Raw genomic sequence first — 21,666 nt, 5'->3', positions numbered from 1 at the left:
AAAATGTTAAAACCGCTGACACCGCGGGCCCCAGGCAGTCGCCTCGCCCGCTTAACGTCCGAAGCCGGCCCTCTCTGTCAGGGAACGGGATCCGGAGGACGGGCGACCACGGTCCAGATGGGGGATTTAGCTGACGGACGAGAAGAAAAGGATGGTGACGGTGACGGCGGCTTTCGGCAACCAAATCAGTGCGGGCGGGGTGGAGAAGTTCACCCATGCCCGGTGGGAGGACAAGCTTGGGGAATTTTCGGTGCGTCTGGTTTTTTCCCGGTTTTTATCGCTTATTTTCATTCATTCACTAGTATTTATTGAGCGCTTACTATGCGCAGAGCACTGGACCGAGCGCTTGGAACGGACAAATCGGCAACAGGGAGAGACGGTCCCCGCCCTCTTGACGGGCTTACGGTCTAATCGGGGGAGACGGACGAGAATGACGGCAGTAAATAGAATCAAGATGGCAATAAATAGAATGAAGATCTGAAGAAGTGGTGGGGCGTTCTCGATCAGCGATGCTGGAGATGAGATGAAGCGCCCAGATGCACCAGGGCAAGGAGAAGCGGGGAGAGAAATCGAGGATCGCCCGTCCTTCCCCCACCCTAATGCGTATCCCTTGGCTCTCTTTCAGTTTACAATTCCGACGTAACCGATAAGCTGCGGGCGTCTACGGACTCCGGTAAAACGGACGACAAAGCTGTCCTCATCTTAGTTCCTGTGCGGCTGGGAGGGGAGAGGACCAACATAGACTATTTAGAATTTGTAAAGGTACGACAGAAGAGCCCCGTCGTTCTCCCCCAAGCCTCGCAGATACTGGAAGGAAATGTTCAAAACTGTTAAATTTGCGGCGCCCGCTCTGCGGCCGTGGGCCGTAAAGTTCGACCGGAGGGAGATTTTACATTTCAGTGTTAAAAAAAACCAGGGGCACCCGAAGAGCACCGAGCCTTCGGAAAGAGGGGGGTCTCTTGGCCGCCGTGAGCCGCAGAGCCGCCGTGGAAGTTCAGACGCCAGGGCAGGCAGAATCCTAGTTACGATCCGATGTGGGGATTTGCGGGTGAAAGGGCAGCGCCTCTGCGTCGTCGTGAAACGTGAGAGAAGCAGTTAGTGAAACAGACTGCCTTGGTTTTCTCTAACTAGGGGATTTCTTTCATTCCTAAGAGCACGTGAGGGCGCTGAGATGGCTTGTCAAAGTTCATTTCAAGGGAAGAATGAGGATGGGTAGCGGTGGGATTTAGTGAATTCCCACTCGGTGTGCTGTACTAGGGGCTTAGGAAATACAGAATTACCAAATGAAGAGAGGCATTTACAGTCTGAGGGAGACCAAAATAAATATTTGGCTAGAAAGAGTCGTAACTAAATAACTCACAGTTGAATAAATACGTGTACAAAAGTGCCGAGGATGGTAGGAATGAGTTTCTAGTGCTAGAGGTTTTTTCGATTAAGGGCTTACTCCGCCTCAAGACTGTAAGGCCGTCGTGGGCAGGCAACGTGTCTGTAATATTGTACGCTCCCAAGCGTTTAGTCAGGGCTGTGTACACGGTAAATGCTAAATAATAATGATGATGATGGTATTTAAGCGCTTACTACGTGCCGAGCACTGTTCTAAGAGCTGGGATAGATTCAAGGCGATCCAGTTGGACACGGTCCCTGCCCCACCTGGGGCTCACAGCTTGAATCCCCATTTTGCAGACGAGGTAACTGAGGCACAGAGAAGTGAAGTGACTTGTCACCCCACCATATTTATGTACATGTCCTTATACTCTCCCATTTAGCTGATGAGTAATTCATTCTGACACCCGCCTCCCCCATTAAACCGCAAGGCTCCTTGTGGTTAGGGAACACGTCGGTCGACTCTACCGCGCTGTACTCTCCCAGTGTCTGATTCAGTGCTCGGAACCCAGGAGGCACTCAATAAATACCACCATCGATTTAATTAGCGGGAAGCTGATGACTTCTTGCCCATTCCGGGATGCTAGGATGTGGGATCCCGTCAGCGCCTCTTACACCACTCCCACAGGTTTGGGAGTCAGGATCGGGGTTCTAATTCCAGCTCTGCCACTTCCTTCGATTGTATTTATGGAGTGCTAACTACGGGCAGAGCACCATACTAAGCACACGTCTGCTATTTAGTAATAATAATAATAAGTAACGATGGTACTTGTTAAGCGCTCACTCTGTGCAAAGCACTGTTCTAAGCGCTGGGGGATACAGGACGATCGGGTCGTCCCACATGGGGCTCGCAGGCTTCATCCCCATTTGGCAGATGAGGTAACTGAGGCCCAGAGAAGCTACGTGACCTGCCCAAAGTCACACAGCTGACAAGCGGCGGAGCCGGGATTAGAACCCATGACCTCTGACTCCCAGGGCCGGGCGCTTTCCACTGAGCCACGCTGCTTCTCTTGTGATCTCGGGCAAGTCACCTAATTTCTTTTTGCCTCAGTGACCTCATCTGGAAAATGGGGATTAAGACCGTGAGGCCTCTGTGGGACGGGGACTGTAGCCAACCCAATTATCTTGTATCTTTCATTCCTTCATTCGTTCAATAGTATTTAGTGAGCGCTGACTATGTGCAGAGCACTGGACTAAGCGCTTGGAACGGACCGTTGGGCAACAGATGGAGACGATCCCTGCCCGATGACGGGCTCACGGTCTAATCGATGGTGACTCTGATGGATGAGGCTGTTGATCAGATGGACTCGTCAAAAATCTAGATTTTAGTGTCGGTATTTTGTTAAGGGCTCACTATTACATTACATCGATTTAAATATTTATAAATTCAAAATAATTTCGAAAGACCATTAGACCAAATAGTCCAGTCCAGTACCCCGGCTCCAGTAGGAGCACCAGAGACGTCTGGCGGGACGGTGTACTGGCTGCTCTTTGTGAACTTTTTAACTTTCCTTCCAGTAGCCCAGCGTGGTCCTAACTGTAGTTTTGTCTGCTGCGTGACCTTGGGCAGGTCACTTAACCTTTCCGGGCCTCGCGACGTGGCTTCGTGGAAAGAGCCCGGACTTGGGAGCCGGAGGACATGAGTTCGAATCCCGGCTCCGCCGCTTAGCAGCTGTGTGACTTGGGGCAAGTCACGTCACTTCTCGGGGCCTCAGGTACCTTAACTGCAAGACGGGGATTAAGACAGTGAGCCCCACGTGGGACCATCGGTTTACCTTGTATCTGTCCCAGCGCTTAGAACGGTGCTCGGCACATAGTAAGCGCTTAACAGAGAGCATAATGATGATAATCGTCGTAACCTTGTAACATTAAAACGGGGGTGAGACTGCCATTAGGGGGAGGAGGAGAAAAAAGGGAAAAAAAGAGGAGGAAAAGGTGGGAGAAAGAAGAGAAAGGTAAGAGGGCTCGGTGAGATCTTCTTTTGCAATTTCCCAAATGCTGCATTCAGATGCGCTCAGGGAATAAGCCCCTCCCACATTCTCACTCTTCTGATGACTCTCCTCCTGCCCACGACGCCCGTTACAATTAGGTGACCCCAAAAAACCCCAATCTTTTCTTCTTCAAAAATTGGGGTGGGACAATTATGTGATGTAGACGAGTATATGAGTAAATATAATAATCATGGTATTTGTTAAGCGCTCACTGTGTGCAGAGCACCTTTCTAAGCGCTGGGGCAGATACAGGATAATCAGATCGTCCCACGTGGGGCTCACATTCTTTAATCCCTGTTTTTGCAGATCAGGTCACTGAGGCACAGAGAAGTGAAGCGACTTGCCCAAGGTCACACAGCAAATGGCGGAGCCGGGATTAGAACCCGAGCCCTCCGACTCCCAGGCCCAGGTTCTTTCCACTGAGCCACTACGGAAATCATTCTGAAGTATTGCTGTTTTCCTTTTCGGAAAAGACATTCAATTAACATTCTTACGGGGTTGTAACAAAAATAATACCAATAATGATAGCAATGATATTAGTATTTGGTAGGCATTTACTATGTGCCAAGCACTGTCCTGAGCGCTGAGGTAGACACAGGGTCATCGGGTCGGTCACGGTTCCTGACCCACACGTAATGTCATCCACCCTCTTCGGCTCAGGACGTTACGATGGTATTCGGTAAGCGCTTACTATGTGCCAACCGCTGTTCTAAGCACTGAATAACAGTAGCGATGGTATTCGTTAAGCGCTCATCATGTGCCAAGCACTGTTCTAAGCGCTGGGGTAGATACAGGGTCATCGGGTTGTCCCAGGTGGGGCTCACAGTCTTCATTCCCATTTTACAGATGAAGGAACTGAGGCCCAGAGTACTTAAGTGGGCTGCCCAGAGGCAGACAGCTGAGAAGTGGCGGAGCCGGGATTAATGATGATAATTATGTTGGTATCTGTTAAGCGCTTACTATGTGCCAAGCACTGTTCTAAGCGCTGGGGTAGACATAGGGGAATTGGGTTGTCCCACGTGGGGCTCCCGGTCTCCATCCCCATTTTACAGATGAGGGAACCGAGGCCCAGAGAAGTGAGGTGACTCGCCCACGGTCACCCAGCTGACAAGTGGCGCAGCCGGGATTAGAACCCATGACCTCCGACTCCCCAGCCCGGGCTCTTTCCACTGAGCCAGGCTGCTTCTCCCCACGACCTCTGACTCCCGAACCCGGGCTCTCGCCGCTACGCCAAGCTACCTCTGTAGAAAAGTCTAGACCTAAATGGGCAGATTTTCTCTGCAACTAGGAGGGGCCGGGAACGGAAGAGAAGACCTTTTCACGCGGGACACGAAATTCCTTTCGTCTTTAGTCTCTAGGGAAGCGGCGTGGTCTAGTGGAAAGAGCCCGGGCCTGGGAGGCGGAGGACGCGAGTTCGAATCCCAGCTCTGCCGCACGTCCGCAATAGCGATAATAATCATAATTGCGGTATCGGTTAGCGCTTACTATAATAACGTCGGTATCTGTCAAGCGCTTACTCTGTGCAGAGCACTGTTCTAAGCGCTGGGGGAGATACAGGGGAATCGGGTTGTCCCACGGTCTTAATCCCCATTTTGCAGATGAGGTAAGTGAGGCACAGAGAAGTTAAGTGCCTCACTTAGAGAAAACCTCTAAGGCACGGGGACAGCCCAAAGCATTGAGCCCCCTTCTCCCGCTTGGGGAGGAGCAGGAATTTTTTCCCGGTTACGAGGGAACCGTTTGATCTGTTGCCCATTACCCCGCTCTGAAGTGTTTCTGAGAAAGGGCAAGAAAGTTGTGGCGCCTTGTGTTTCTGACAGTCTGGATTTTTATCATAATAATAATAATAATAATAACGTCGGTATTTGTCAAGCGCTCACTATGTGCAGAGCTCTGTTTTAAGCGCCGGGGTAGATACGGGGTCACCAGGTTGTCCCCCGTGAGGCTCGCCGTTAATCCCCATTTTACAGACGAGGTAACCGAGGCACCGAGAAGCGAAGTGCCTCGCCCACAGTCACCCAGCTGACGAGTGGCGGAGCCGGGATCGGAACCCACGACCTCTGACTCCAAAGCCCGGGCTCTTTCCACTGAGCCACGCTGCTTCTCGATAGAGATCCCCCCACGGTGTGTCGGGTTTCAGCCGCTGCCGCCGTAACGAGGTCGTACCGTTACTCCTCTTCGATGAACCCGCGTTCTCCTGTTGACTCACGGAGCTGAATCCGTTTCTCTCGGCAGGGAATTTTAAGCCTGGAATACTGCGTGGGCATTATCGGAGGCAAACCTAAGCAGTCGTATTACTTCGCTGGATTTCAAGGTTAGTGATTTCGTCAGGTATGCCTCTGCGCCGTTGTCTTTAAAGAGCCGGGAAGTTAATATGGGATCACCGGAAACCGAATGATTAAAATAGCAGAACGAGTACCTTATTAATTCATCAGGCTCGCCAAAGTCCATTCATTTGTCATCTGGCCCGTAAAATAATTGGATTCTCTAAAATGTACGTTTAATTTCCCTCGTTGCATAAACAAGGGGTAATTTATTGGTCTCCCAAAACTTTAGAAGCCGCTGCGGCTTCAGCCTGGCAGTTCCTATTTACATATTTACTTTTTCCCCGTTGCAGCGGTGCTACTTTGATGATGAAATGACAAGCAATATGTTCCTCCTGTCAGAGTGAAGTAGCGCTCTACATTTTTCATCTGCAAACTCTAGAATATAATTGTGTGTTTGTAAAAGTAATTTGATCACCAAAAATTAAATGACAGTCTCATCACTTTATAAAAATTCTGCTTATACAAGCATATTTGATTATGCAGAAGTTAATCTGTCCTGTGAAAACCTATGTTTCAGTCGATGAATATCAGCCTGGCAATCTGTGCCTTCCCTCTTCTTCTTTTTTTTTTTTTTTTTTTGCAGCTGTTCTGCATAGAAATTGGATTGTAAGCAGTGTAATAATAAGGTGTTTTTTGAATTACTTGTCTTCTGTTTTGTCCTTGTAGATGACAGTTTGATTTACATGGATCCTCATTACTGCCAATCTTTTGTAGATGTCAGCATAAAGGATTTCCCTCTTGAGGTACTGTGGATAAAGAGCTGGCACTGTTTTCTTCCCGTATGAATCAAACGCTAATTATTGAGGGACGTTCAACCTAGCTGTGTTTTCCTGAAATTACAGTTACCTGTTATTCATCATCGTTTTACTCCTTATAGAACCATAATCAACAAAAATGACCAAAGGTTAAATGCTTGATGCACAATTTTAATTTATGGTAGACGGAGGCCTTCATTTATCTTTGTCTCTATCTTGTTATAAAGTAGCGAGCCTCCAAAATAAATGATCAAATCGCCAAGCAATTTTCTAGAAAAGGCAGTCCCGAGGACCTCAAAATGCTAGACGTGTTAAGAAAAGAGAAGAGGACCAGAAAACGGGGCCGGGGGGGGGGGGGATTAGAAGGATGAACTGGGGTAAGGATTATGTACGTATCGCTAAATAATTGACATTTTGGTTCACTTTGCTTTCAGGAGAATAGGTAGACTTGATCGCTACTCCTCGGAGTAACGTCCAAAGCTTCGACCGGTTTGAGATTCAGTTGTTGGCTCTTTGCTACTGTTTCGTTCAGGGGCTCTCCCGAGCGCTCGGTACAGTGCTCTGTAATAATGACGATAATAACGATGGTATTTGTTAAGCGCTCACTCCGTGCCAGGCGCTGTTCCGAGCGCTGGGACACGGTCGCTGCCCGTTTTCCGGATAGGGGAACCGAGGCCCAGACAGGTGAAGTGATTTGCCCAAGGTCACCCGGCAGACACGGGGCAGAGGCGGCGTTAGGACCCGCGACCTTCTGACTCCCAGGCCCCGGGCTCTACCCACTACCCCGCGCCGCTCCGCACTACGCCGTGCTGCCGACTGTACACGGTGCATACTTGAATATAAATACCCCTGATTGCCCGCGGAGCGTCCCGCCCTCCGACGGCGGAAGTCGGACCTCTGTGAAACCTTCCAAGTGCTCGGTTTTTATTCAGGTCCTCGGCGTTGCAGCTTTTAACGGGCTGTCTGTTCTCTGATCATTTTTAATCAAGCGAGCCGCACGGATCGGTACTTCCGACGGGGCCGACCCGTTGCGAAGGGTAGTTCCCGGATCGCGGGTTAGCCGGGGCGGGCCGGGGCCGACCGTAATCACCGAGGCTTTCGTTGGGAGGGGCGGGGACGGTGACGTTTTCCACCTCACACTGCCTGCAGTTTGCAGTCGTAACGACGGCGTCGAAAAAGTGGAGGCCAAGAGAGACCTGACTGCTTTTTTTAAAAAAATTTATGGTATTTGTAACGTGCTTCCTGTGTGCCGGGCACCGTACTAGGCACTGGGTTAGATTCAGGCTGATCGGGGCGGCCACGGTTCAGGGTCCACACGGGGCTCCCAGTCTTAATTCCCATTTTACAGATGAGCGGACTGAGGCACCAAGAAGTGACTTGCCCAAGGTCACCCAGCAGATAAGTGGCAGAGCCGGGGTTAGGACCCGGGTCCCTCTGACCCGCAGGCCCGGGCTCGATCCATTAGGCCACGCTCCTTCCCTTCGGCCCCCCCCCCCTCCCCCCGCTTGGATTTGTACCTTTTATTCACCCTTTCCTCAACCCCACGACATTTATGTATATATCTGTAATTTATTTCTTCATAAAGTCTCCTCCTCTAGACCGTAACCAACTCTGCTCTATCGTACCCTCCCAAGCGCTTAATAATAATAACGCCGGTATTTGTTAAGCGCTTACTATGTGGCAAGCACTGTTCCAAGTGCTGGCGGGGGGATACGGGGTGATCAGGTTGTCCCACGCGGGGTTCACGGTCTTAATCCCCATTTTAGAGATGACTTAACTGAGGCCCAGAGAAGTGACTTGCCCAAGGTCACACAGCTGGCAATAATAATAATGTTGGTATTTGTTGAGCGCTTGCTATGTGCCGAGCACCGTTCTGAGCACTGGGGCAGATACAGGGGAATCAGGTTGTCCCACGTGAGGCTCACTCCCGGTCTTAATCCCCATTTTACAGGTGAGGTGACTGAGGCACAGAGAAGTCAAGTAACTTGCCCACAGTCACACAGCTGACGAGTGGCGGAGCTGGGATTAAGAGCCCGCGACCTCTGACTCCTAAGCCCGGGCTTCTTCCACGGAGCCACGCTGCTTAGTACAGAGCTCTGCACACAGTAGGCGCTCCATAAAATATGACTGATTCTGTGCTAAGCCCCATATTAAGCACCGTGCCGGGTGCTGCGATAATAAACGTGCTATTCAGGTGCTTCCTACGTGTGCCAAACACTGAACTGAGCGTTGGGGTAGATACGAGATAATCGGGTGCCACGCGGGGCTCATATGCTAAGAAGGCGGGAACGCGGGTAGTGAATCCCCATTTTACAGATGAGGGAACTGAGGAAGAGAGAATAACAGTTATGGCATTTAAGCGCTTCCTATGCGCCAGACACCCTAGTAAGCGCTGGGTTGGATACGAACAAATCCTCGCCCCACGTGGGGCTCACAGTCTCAATCCCCGTTTTCCAGATGAGGTAACTGAAGCTCAGAGAAGTGAAGCGACTTGCCCAAAGTCACACAGCTGACAAGTGGGATCAGAACCCAGGTCCTCTGACTCGCGGGCCCGGGCTCCGACCCCTAAGCCACACGGCTTCCCTGCCCGTGTAAGAAGGCATAAGGGACACAGTCTCTGTCCCCTCTTGTCTCGCGCCGTCGCGTCGTCTCCTTCCGATAGCGACGCCGCGGACACGTCTCTCCCGGAACGCCCCACTTCCCCCCGCGATCTGGGAGTGGATCCGGAGAGTTTTCTCGGCGAAAAATCCGGAACCGTCTGACCGTGGCCTCCTTCCGCCAGGCCAACTCGAGTCTCCGCCCTCGACTCTCTCCCGGGCCGCCGCTGCCCAGCACGGGGGGGGTTTCAATAATGATAACGTTGGTATTCGTCGAGCGCTTACTATGTGCAGAGCACTGTGCTAAGCGCTGAGGGAGACACAGGGCTCTTTCCACTGAGCCACGCCGACCCGTGGCCGACGGCCTGCCGCTCGCTAGCCACTGCCCGAGCTAGGAATGGACCGGACAGGCCTCCGCTTGACTTGGAGAAGCAGCGTGGCTCAGTGGAAAGAGCACGGGCTTTGGAGTCAGGGCTCATGAGTTCGAATCCCAGCTCGGCCACTCGTCGGCTGTGTGACCGTGGGCGAGTCACTTCGCTTCTCTGGGCCTCAGTTCCCTCATCTGGAAAATGGGGAGGAAGACCGTGAGCCCCACGGGGGACGGCCCGATTCCCCCGCGTCTACCCCAGCGCTTAGAACGGTGCTCGGCACATAGTAAGCGCTTAACAGATACCAACATTATTATTGTTATTGACTCTCCCTCCCGTAGCCGAGACCGGTGGAGGACTGGAAACGCCCCGGGTGTGAGCCTGAGAGGAGCTCTCTCCTTCACGGTTCCTTTATTTCTCATAATTTCTCTTCACAAAAGTAAATGCTTTCAAAATTCTGAGGTCAAACCATCTACAAAGACTAGTCCCACCTAGGTGGAGTTATACACTATAGAGAAGCAGCGTGGCTCCGTGGAAAGAGCCCGCGCTTGGGAGTCAGAGGTCACGGGTTCGAATCCCGGCTCCGCCACTCGGCAGCTGGGTGACCGTGGGCGAGTCACTTCACTTCTCTGGGCCTCAGTGACCTCATCTGTCAAATGGGGATGAAGACTGGGAGCCCCACGTGGGACGACCTGCTGACCCTGTATCTCCCGCAGCGCTTAGAACAGTGCAGTGCACATAGTAAGCGCTTAACAAATACCCACATTATTATTATTATCATCTGTCTAATGGGGATGAAGACTGAGCCCCACGTGGGACGACCTGATGACCCCCTGTCTCCCGCAGCGCTTAGAACAGTGCTCTGCACATAGTAAGCGCTTAATACCAACATTATTATCATCTGTCAAATGGGGATGAAGACCGCGAGCCCCACGTGGGACGACCTGATGACCCCGTGTCTCCCGCAGCGCTTAGAACAGTGCTCTGCACATAGTAAGCGCTTGACAGATACCAACATTATTATCATTATACATCTGTGGGGCTGGAGCCAGGCTTCCCGGGGAGCTTTTCGGGAATGTCCCCTGGCCATTTCAAGGTATCTTCAAAACCCTCCTCGAATCACGTCTCCACCAAGGAGCCTTCCCTGACCGAGCCCTCGCTTCTCCACGCTGTCCTCCTCTGGACTGTAAACTCGTCCTCGGGACTGTCGGCTCGTTGCGGGCAGGGAATGGGTCTGTTTATCGTCCTAGTGTCCTCTCCCAAGCGCTCAGTACAGTGTCTTGCACACAGTAAGCCCTCGGTAAATACGACTGAATCCTCTCTGCGTTTCCTGTGCCCTTGGCTCTGTCCCGCTGAAACCCCCGGCTTCTCACCTCTCCCCAGCCCCACATTACTTAAGTCCGTACACATCTGAACACTGGAGAAGCGGCGCGGCTCAGCGGAAAGAGCCCGGGCTTGGGAGTCCGTGGTCATGGGTTCGAATGCCGGCTCTGCCCCTTGTCAGCCGGGCGACTGTGGGCAAGTCACCTAACTTCTCTGGGCCTCAGTCACCTCATCTGCCAAATGGGGATTAACTGGGAGCCTCACGCGGCACGAACTGATGACCCCGTATCTCCCCCAGCGCTTAGAACAGTGCTCGGCACATGGTAAGCGCTTAACAAATACCAACATCATTATTGTTATGGGCAGGGAACCCATCTGGCTAATTCTTTTTAGACTGTACACTCCCAAGCGCTCAGTACAGTACTCTTAGAAGTCCTGGAGAAGGCAGCGTGGCTTAGTGGATAGAGCATGGGCCTGGGAGTCATAAGGTCATGGGATCTAATTCTGCCTCTGCCACACGTCTGCTGTGTGACTTCGGGCAAGTCCCTTCACTTCTCTGGGTCTCGGTTATGGGTTCGAATTTTGGCGCTGCCCCATGGCTGCTGTGTGACTTCGGGCAAGTCACGTCACCTCTCTGGGCCTCGGTTACCTCATCTGGAAAATGGGGATTAAGTGCGAGCCCTAGGTGGGACAGGGACTGTGTCCAACCTAACTTGTATCTACCCCAGTGCTTGGCATAGAGTAAGCGCTTAACGAGTACCATAAATATTATTGGAGTTATTATTGCTCAGCAAGACAGCGTGGCTCAGTGGAAAGAGCCCGGGCTTGGGAGTCGGAGGTCATGGGTTCGAAACCCGGCTCTGCCACTCGTCAACTGTGTGACCGGGGGCAAGTCCCTTCACTTCTCTGGCCTCGCTTCCCTCATCTGTAAAAGGGGGATTAAGACCGTGAGCCTCGCGTGGGACGACCCGATGACCCCGTATCTCCCCCAGCGCTTAGAACGGTGCTCTGCCCAGAGTAAGCGCTTAACAAGTACCAACATTAAATTATCACTCTGCCCGTAGTCAGCACTCAGTAAATACCATCGATCTGTAATTTAGTGTCTCTCTTCCCCTCTAGTCTCTAAGCTCCTTGTGGGGAAGCAGTGTGGTCCGGTGGATAGAGCAAGGGCCTGGGAGTCAGAAAGACCAGGGTCCTACTCCCGGGTCCGCTACTTGTCTGCTGTGTGACCTTAGGCAAGTCATTTTACTTCTCCGCGGTAAATACGAACATGCCCTGCCTTGAACGAGCTTTCAGTCTAGGGGACCGTAATCAAAAGTGAGTAGTGACAGGAAGCAGGACGAGTCCCTGTTGGCATCTCCTTTGCTGTCCGTCTCCCCCTCTAGACTGTAGGCCCTCTGTGAGTGGGGAATTGTCCTCTCCCAAGCGCTTAGCACAGTGCTCTGCACACAGCAAGTGCTCAGTAAATACACCTGACTGACCATCGTTCCAAACGCAGTAACGGGAAAACGTTCCACCGAGAATACACCCAGTACCTCCCACCCGATCTCTCCATCTGTCGATCCCGACTGAGGACTTTGTGGGCGCTGAGCACTGTACTTTGCGCTTGGGAGAGTGAAATACAGTCAGGTAGGGAGATACGTTCACTGCCCAAAATAATACTACTACTGATAATCGTGGTATTTGTTAAGTGCTTCCTGTGTGCCAGGATTTGTTCTAAGAGCTGGGAGAGACCCAAGCTAATCGGGGTTGGACACGGTCCCTGGCCCACGTGGGGCTCACAGTCTTAATCCCCATTTTACAGATGAGGGAACCGAGGCCTCGAGGAGTGAAGCAACTTGCTCCTTCTGACTCCCGGACCCGTGCTCTATCCACTAGGCCGTGCTGCTTCTCGCTTCACTTCTCTGTGCCTCAGTTACCTCCTCTGTCAAATGGGAGACGAAGACTCCGAGCCCCATGTGCCCGGCTTGATTAGCTTCTTTGTACCTCAGCATGTGGTACGGTGCCTGGCACGTAGTAAGCGCGTAACAAAGACCAGAAAAAAATGCCCTCATATCAAGGCTACGGTCTAAATCCACCCTGCAGTTAGGTTTCAAGAACAGTCCTCGTCCGTGTCACTTTCTCGTTCTCCCTCCAGGTGACGTGTAGGGAATGACAAGTAAAATGACCATTCGTTACGGGATCTGTTGAGCGCTTACTATGTGCCAAGCACTGTTTTAAGCGCTGGAGCAGATACAAGTTAATGGGGACGGACTCAGTCCCCGTCCCACGTGGAGCTCGCGGTCTAAGGGGGAGGGAGAACTGGAAATTCCCAGACGAAGCCCCCCTTTTTCCTCAGCTCCCCCTCCCCCCGCACCCTGCCCCGACTCGCTCCCTTTGCTCTACCCGCCACCTGCCCCATAGTACTTGTGTATATGTGTACGTATCTATAATTCTGTTTATTTAAATTAATGCCTCTTTTACTGGTTCTGATGTGTGCCTATGTATTATCTCTAATCCTCTTTATTTATACCGACGCTATTGATGCCCGCTTACCTGTTTGTATGTCCGTGTCCCCCTTTCTAGACTGTGAGCCCGCTGTGGGCAGGGATTGTCTTTCTCTGTTGCCGAATTGTACTTTCCAAGCGCTTAGTACGGTGCTCTGCACGCAGTAGGCGCTCAGTGAGTACGACTGAATGAATGACATTCGAACCCAGGTTCTTCCGACTGCCAGACGCGGGCTCTATCCACTGGACCACGCTGCCTGTTGACCCTGAAACTAATCAATTGGAACTTCAGGCAGTTTTTCGGGCTGATAGACGCTAATAAATGCATTTCTTGTGAACGGCACCTTCTAGAGCACCGTACACCCTGAAGGTGATCAGGAAATAGGATCGAGCGCTTAGTACAGTGCTTCGCACTCAGTAAGCACTCAAACGATGCCTCTTGACAAGGATGACGGCAGTCCTCGCGGGCTTGGTAGAAATATAGTTTTTCTCTGCCTTGGTTGTGCCTTTCCAGATCGCAAACAGTGGCATTTATTGAGTTCTAGTGAGTGCTAGGCACGGCGCTAATTCTCCACTTGGGAGGATTCAATCTCAACAAGCATGTGTTCCCTGCCTTCAGGGAGCTTAGAGTAAGAATAATAATGAGGTTGGTATTTGTGAAGCCCTTACTCTGTGCAGAGCACCGTTCTAAGCTCTGGGGGAGATACGGGGTCGTCGGGTCGTCCCACGTGAGGCTCACGGTCTTAATCCCCATTTTCCAGATGAGGAAACTGAGGCCCAGAGAAGTGAAGCGACTCGCCCACGGTCACCCGGCTGACGAGTGGCAGAGCCGGGAGTCGAACTCATGACCTCTGACTCCCAAGCCCGGGCTCTTTCCACACTGAGCCACGCTGCTTCCCCTAGAGTCTAATACGGGCGACCGACAACCGTGGTCTTTTTTGAAAGCTTACACCCAGGGCTCACAGTCTTAATCCCCATTCTACAGATGGGGGAACTGAGGCGAAGTGAGGCGTCTTCGCCCAAGGACACGCGGCAGACGAGTGGCGGAGCTGGGAAAGCCCCCTCCCCCCGAGATAAAATCCTCTAGGAACTGGCCAGTTTTAGGTCACTGTCATCTTCTAGTCTGTCTGAAGAACCATTAGTTTTGCACGCTGTTTCCAGAGGGGGTGGTTTTCTGGGGGAAATATGTCGGAAAGACTAGTTGAGAAGCCCATGAGGCGACTCCCAGGGAAAACCTCCATTCGCGAGAGCACCCGGGACCGCCCATAACCCTGGATTTTCCGGTTCTCTAGGGCCCAGTTTGGATCTCCTTGCACAAGCAGCAGCGTGGTTGCCTCAGAACCCTTTTTGATAGCCCACTCCGGTCAACACCAACACCACAGGCCCACAACCTCCACCCCGGGTAACCTAACAAGAAGCCATCTGGGACTTTTTGGGGGGTTTCTTTGGCCTGAATAGGGTCTGAGACACACCAGGCTAGTACCGAAAAGATACAGATCGCCCCGTAGTTCATTCTCAACCCAGCATCTATCCTTCGAACGAGCCACTGAGGGATTTTCCCGGAGAGCATTAGGACGTTAAATCCCCCCCCCCCGGCCGAATATTAGGCCGTGGGTAGCATTTCACTCGGAGTTCACCAGATCCGCCTGGCGTCTGTTGTTGGTGGATATCGGAGATTCTCTGGCCAGTATTGAAGCAGGGCGGCTCCGCGGAAAGAGCCCGGGCTTCGGGGTCAGAGGTCATGAGTTCGAATCCCGGCTCTGCCACTTGCCGGCTGTGTGACTGTGGGCGAGTCACTTCACTTCTCTGTGCCTCAGTTCCCTCATCTGGAAAACGGGGATGAAGACTGGGAGCCCCACGTGGGACAACCTGATTGCCCTGCGTCTCCCCCAGCGCTTAGAACAGTGCTCTGCACATAGTAAGCGCTTAACAAATACCAACCAAAAAAAAAATAGTAGAAAATAATCTATTAGGAAGTCACCTGGTGAGTGGAAGAAAAAGTATTTTTTTTTAAGTCTACCCCCAGTGCCGACTGTAACAGTGTCATCGCTGAATAAACCAAGGAGCTCGAGTCCCTGTTCTTGGTGAATATTGGAGATCGCTCAGCGGTTAGGAAATAATCTGTTAAGAGTGGAAGAAAATGTATCTTTGGAATTATTTTTGCTTATTGTAACGGCACCATTACTGAGTAAATAAAGGAGCTTGATTCCCTCCAGGTGGTTTAGGTCAGAGATGAGGCCCAGGGAGAATGCTGGTTAGAAGATCCTAGTTGACTTTAATTTCTGAAACTCAAGTGCCCTCTTTAGTGAATGCTAATTAATGGGAGCTGCTTTACAATCAGGTGTGATGAAAAAGTTCAGTTTGCCTTAAAAGTCCCTGGGCTTGAAAATCCCCCCCCCCCCCCCCGCCCCCCGAGATAAAATCCTCTAGAAAATGTCCAATTTTAGGTCACTGTCATCGTATAGTCCGAAGAACCATTAGTTTTGCAAGCTATTTCCAGAAGGGCGGTTATCTGTGGGAAATATGTAGAAAAGGCTAGTTAAGAAGCCCAACTTCTTTTTCTTATTCTCCCCTCCTTCCTGACTCACTTCCATTCCCCGGCAGTACGACACTAACGGTGTCCGAGGTGGAGAAAATGTTCAGTGTTATAGTGGGAGGACACGGGTTCTAATCCTGGCTCCGACACTTGCCTGCTGTGTGACCTTGGGCAAGCCGCTTAACCTCTCTGTGCCTCAGTTACCTCTTCTTTAAAAACGGGGATCAAGACTGTGAGCCCCGCGTGGGACAACCTGATCACCTTGTATCAACCCCAGTGCTTGGCACACAGTCAGCACTTAACAAATACCATAATTATCATTTTTATTAGTTCTGTCCCCGGATGACCTGGGGAAGCGGCGGGGCTATTCACATAAGATGGGGTCAGCAACCATTATCGTCGTTAATAGTAATTATTATTAAATTGTTAAATATTGTCAATGCCGTGAAGCACTTACTATGTGCCAGGCACCGTACTAAGCGCCGGGGTGGATACGAGCACATCGGGTTGGACGCAGTCCCTGCCCCACGTGGGGCTCGCGGTCTCGATCCTCATTTTACAGAGGAGGTAATGGAAGCGCAGAGAAGTGAAGTGACTTCCCACGGTCACACAGCAGACAAGTGCAGGGGTCGAGATTAAAATCCATGACCTTCTGACTCCCAGGCCTGTGCCCCCCTCTACTTACGCCACGCCGCTTCTCGCTCAGAAAAGATTTTAAAAGTTTTGGTGCGCAGTCGGTCCGACCCAATGTGCAATACATAAGAGATCTCACGGCTCACAAGCCCATAAGAAGAGAGAACACTTCGGTTCCCTTTTCTGAAAATCGTTGATGGGTGTGTTTGGTTTGTTTTTATTTAATTGCAGTCATTCCACTGTCCTTCCCCCAAAAAGATGTCATTTCGAAAAATGGATCCGAGCTGCACCGTAGGATTCTATTGCAGAAACGTCCAGGATTTTGAGCGCGCTTCGGAAGAGATCACCAAGGTAAGGGCCACCACGTCCTCGACGCCAGCCTAAAAAAGAACGGTTCCCAACACCAGACGCCAGGTTTTGTGAAGAAAATCTTCGGGAGAGGCTAGGGTCAGAGCCCAGTCAGATATTTCACATCCTCTGCGTAGAAGGGAAGCTTCCCAGTCCCCTCTCGCGACGAAAATATAAAGGCTAATTTGGGGAATGAACTGACGAGGAGGAGGATCTTTGTTTTTTTCCTGTGAAAAGGGCTAACTGAGTGAGGCCCGCGTCTTAGGAAGCCAAGCGACGGGCCGCCCCGGAGAGCAAGCAGTGGACGGTCGCACTAGGTGGCACTGTTGAAATAAAAATCCCCTTCCTTGGCATTGGCGCTTGGCATTATCAATCGGACGGTATTCTCCTCGGAGGGAATTTTAAAAGGCCAATCCCTTAGGGGGCAAGGGAGAAATTAATGAAGTATCCGATCAACCCAAATTGCGCATTATTTCTTGTTAGTCCAAGTGCTCTTCTCCTTTCCTCTCTTCGATCGTTCCACGAGAGAACGCTATCTTTCGGACCCTTTGGCGCGGTCCTCACCGCCGGATGGGATTTGGATCCTCCGGTAAACTCCCCCGACCGCGTGGGTTTCATTTAAGGACTCTCTCTGACGGGCCCCTCTAACCGCTTGGCGCGCGCTTTAAATGCTCCCGTTTTCTCGGTCGCCGGACACCCTGAGCCGATCCCTCCGATCAAAGCTCCAGAGTTGCCTGGGCAGGAAGCGAGCATTAACCGGAAAGATCGTGATGTGGCTAGGGGCTGGGCCGGGGAGTCGGGAGGACCTGGGTTCTAATCCCGGTTCCACTACTTGTGCTCTGGGTGTGACCTTAGGTAAAGCACTTCACTTCTCTGGGCCTCAGTTCCCTCATCTGTAAAACGGGGATGAATCGAGTCATTCATTCAGTAGTACTTCTTGAGCGCTTACTAAAATGGGCAGAGCACTGTACCGAGCGCTTGGAATGGACAATTCGGCAACAGTTAGAGACCGTCCCTGCCCGGTGATCGGCTCACAGTCTGAACGGGGGAGAAAGCCCCGGGTGGGACAGGGATCATATCTAACCTGATTAACTTGTATCCACCTCAGAGCTTAGTACGGGGCCTGGAACACAGTAAACGCTTAACAGATACCACAATCATTATATATGGTAATGGTTGTTTTTGCATCACAGGTCGTAGAAGGATAAGAGCAAAACTGTAGCTACAGTCTCACCTTTGCACCCCTCTACGGGGGCTTATGCCAGTATCGTCACAGATAATCCGTACGGTCACTGTTTGGGCGAGAGGATTAACTGGGGAGGAGGCCATAATTCTCTGGAAAATGAAAACGATAGCACGGGCAAGCAGAATGCAAAGTTTCCTTAAGTTATGTTTCGTTGACCTTCCCTGCTGAGGAAGAGAAGAAATCTAATGGGAACATGACAGCAAATGAATGGGAAGAGGAGAAAATGAGATATGTGAGAACCTTTTCTTGGTCTTCATTTTTCAACTGTCTTCCCTTTCGGTCGCCTCTTTCACGGCGGCGGGTCGAGCGGACGCACCCAACTATCTCCCCTCATTTTCGCTCCCTGAAAACGCCCCTCGTCACCGCAACCGTTAGCCGGCCTTTTATCTGGAGAACGCCTCCTCCCCTAATAAGTTTAATGCGGTCACTGAGACCAGAGTGGATCGTGAATTCGAGAGAGAGAGAGAAGAGTAAATGGCTTCATCCCGCTGTGCTTTTTCTAAGAATTTCAAAGCCAATCGAATGAGCCAACTTTTCTCCTTTAGCTCTCCTCTTGGGACTCGATCCCGTACGCGTTCCTCCGAAGCACACCTAGAAATTTCCCCGATGACTTGGGTACAGACGAACGAGAAATCGAGTTGATAACGGAGGGTGTAAGTCCCGCTTTTGGTCCAGTGGAAGGAGCTTGACTCTGGCCGACAGGACACCTGGGTTCGAGCCCCAGTCCTGCCTCCTGCCGTCAACGGCGAGGGTTTTGCTTTTCTTAACCCAAGAAACACTTGGGAGTTTCACAAGGTGGACGGGCCCCGGGGGAATCCCGAAAAACAGCTGCCCGATGCGGGTCGGCAAAGATCGCGACTACCGATGATAACAACTGGGGTATTCGGTGCTCTTCTCTGCGCCAAGCACTGTACTGAGCACTGGGATAGCTACAAGGTCATTAGTCCGGACACGGTCCCCGTCCCGCACCGGGGACAGGGACTAAGTTAGGAGAACAGGAATTGAATCCCCATTTCACGGGTGAGGAGATGGAAACACAGAGAAGTAAAACGACTCGCCCGAGGTCACGCAGACGGACGGCAGAGCCGCGATTGGAACGTGGGTCCTTCCGACGCCCCAGGCCCGTGCGGACCGCCAGGCCACGTTGCTTCCAGTCGTCACAGTGACATTCACGGTGAAAAGGAAGAGTGGCCGAGTCGGGATTGGAACTCAGGTCCTCTGGATCCCGTGCTCTATCCCGCTGGGCCACGCTGCTCCTCCAAGACGGCTGGGGGCGGGGGGCGGGGTACAACATCGGCACGGTCCCTCCGGCCAGGACTCAACGGAACCAAGGTGGTAGACGTGTGCCCTCCCCACAAGGAGCTGACAGTCTAGAGAATAGATAACACAGTGCTCTGCACACGGTAAGCGCTCAATAAATACGACTGAATGAGTAGATACAGTGCCTGGCACGTAGGAGGTGCTTAACAAACGCCGTAAAGAAATACAAGATGATCAGGCCAGACGCAGTCCCTACCCTACGTGGGGCTCACAGTGTAAATGAGGAAACTGAGGCACACCTTCAGGAACCTCGGCATGGCCCCCGAAGTGCGCCAACCCACCAGCCTACTCATCGCCCTCAGGGCACCCGCGAGAACACGAGAGGGGGCGGATGGCCACACACACACCACAAGCCATCAGTGGTATTTACTGAGCGCTTACCGGGTGCAGAGCACTGCACTAAATGCTTCTGAGAGTACAACAGAGTTAATCATAGTGACGACGACGATGATGTCGGCAGAGGAGCAGCGTGGCTCGGTAGAAAGAGCACGGGCTTTGGGGTCAGAGATCATGGGTTCGAATCCCGGCTCCGCCGCTTGTCAGCTGTGTGACTTTGGGCGAGTCCCTTCACTTCCCTGGGCCTCAGTGACCTCATCTGGAAAACGGGGATTAAGACCGTGAGCCCCCCGTGGGACGACCCGATTCCCCTGTGTCTACCCCAGCGCTTAGAACGGTGCTCGGCACATAGGAAGCGCTTAACAGATATCGACATTATTACTTAAGCGCCTCCCGTGTGTCAAGCACTCTCCTAAGCACTGGGGTAGATACGAGATAATCAGCGGACACAGTCCCCGCCCCACTGTAGGGCTCCCAGTCTTAACCCCCATTTTACAGATGAGGGAACCGAGGCCCAGAGAAGTGAAGCGACTTGCCCAGGGTCACACGGCAGGCGAGTGGTGGAGCTGGGATTAGAACCCAGGTCCTTCTGACCTCATGGAGCTTCCACTCTAACAGGGGAGCGAGAGAGACGACCCTTTTTAGATAGAGTAATATCTTACGGGGAGCCAGCAGTGAGAATCTGATCCAACCCTAGTTCTGGAGACGTACAGAGAGCAGAGGAAGGGAAGGAGGAAGAGAGAGGGAGGAAGCCCAGAAGGGACCTAATGCTCCGAGAAGCGGGCGGACATAAAAATATTCACCGGTAGAGAAAGCAGAGTAAATCACTGTCCAGTTCATGGTACGTATATCAGCCCCTAGAACAGCGCCTGGCATGTAGTAAGCGCTTAACAAATGCCACCATTATCATTATTATGATTACGCAAGGGCAGAATATGGAGAATGCCGGCTCATCTTCCTGCAGAAACGTTCCGGGCATGTCACTCCCCTTCTTAAAAACCTCCGGTGGTTGCCCGTCGACCTCCGCTCCAAACAAAAACTCCTCACTCTAGGCTTCGAGGCCGTCCGTCCCCTCGCCCCTTCCTACCTCTCCTCCCCTCTCTCCTTCCGCCGCCCGCCCCGCACGCTCCGCTCCCCCGCCGCCCGCCTCCCCGCCGTCCCCCGGTCCCGCCCGTCCCGCCGTCGACCCCCGGGCCGCGTCCTCCCGCCGTCCCGGAACGCCCTCCCTCCTCGCCTCCGACGATCTGATCCTCTTCCCCTCTTCGAATCCCTACTTAAAGCTCACCTCCGAGAGGCCTTCCCAGATTGAGCTCCCCCCTTTTTCCCTCTGGTCCCTCTACCCGCCTCCCTTCACCTCTCCGCGGCCAAACCCTCTTCTCCCCCCGTCCCTCTGCTCCTCCCCCTCTCCCGTCCCACCCCCTGGGCACCGTATACTCGTCCGCTCGACTGTACGTGTCTTCGTCACCCTATTTATTTTGTTTAATGAGATGTACGTCACCCCGATTCTATTTTTCTGCCATTGTTTCTATGAGACGTTCTTCCCCTCGACTCTGCCTATCGCCATCGTTCTCGTCCGCCCGTCTCCCCCGATCGGACCGTGAGCCCGTCAGTGGGCGGGGACCGTCTCTATCTGTTGCCGATCTGTCCGTTCCAAGCGCTCGGTACAGTCCTCTGCACAGAGTAAGCGCTCAATAAATACTGTTGAATGAATGAATGAATGAATGAGAATGTGGGCCACTTCTTCTGCCCATCCTTGCGGACCTTACCCGCCACGCACTTCCCGCTCCGACCCTTTCCCTCTAGACCGTTACGGGCAGGGGACGTGCCTGCTGATTCTGTCGCGTCGTACTCTCCCAAGCACTCGCTACAGTGCTCCGCACAATCGCGAGCGCTCGATAAATAGGATGGAGTGACTGATACCCACACCGGCCCCACCTGCCTCCATTCCAGGCTGCGGGCCCGGCCGGCTTCAGACTTTAAGTTTGTCCGGCGTTCGGGAGTGACAGTTTACCGATGGGCT

General features: G+C 52.3%; 1 protein-coding gene across 5 annotated transcripts in view; it reads left to right on the top strand.

The window, feature by feature from the left end:
• ATG4C (autophagy related 4C cysteine peptidase) overlaps positions 1-21,666 on the top strand; it is a 55,697-nt gene that overhangs the window by 24,867 nt on the left and 9,164 nt on the right. For all 5 annotated transcript variants that reach the window (XM_029083326.1, XM_001514320.4, XM_029083328.2 and 2 more), the window contains 4 exons: positions 626-762; positions 5,607-5,685; positions 6,365-6,441; positions 16,628-16,747. In XM_029083326.1, the coding sequence (XP_028939159.1) occupies positions 626-762; positions 5,607-5,685; positions 6,365-6,441; positions 16,628-16,747 (413 nt within the window). The remainder of the gene's footprint in view (positions 1-625; positions 763-5,606; positions 5,686-6,364; positions 6,442-16,627; positions 16,748-21,666) is intronic.

This window comes from Ornithorhynchus anatinus, chromosome 18 (assembly GCF_004115215.2).
Source record: "Ornithorhynchus anatinus isolate Pmale09 chromosome 18, mOrnAna1.pri.v4, whole genome shotgun sequence".
In the NCBI taxonomy this organism is placed as follows: domain Eukaryota; kingdom Metazoa; phylum Chordata; class Mammalia; order Monotremata; family Ornithorhynchidae; genus Ornithorhynchus; species Ornithorhynchus anatinus.
The sequence above is the reverse complement of the archived record's forward strand: the minus strand, read 5'-3'. Positions and strand labels throughout refer to the sequence as shown.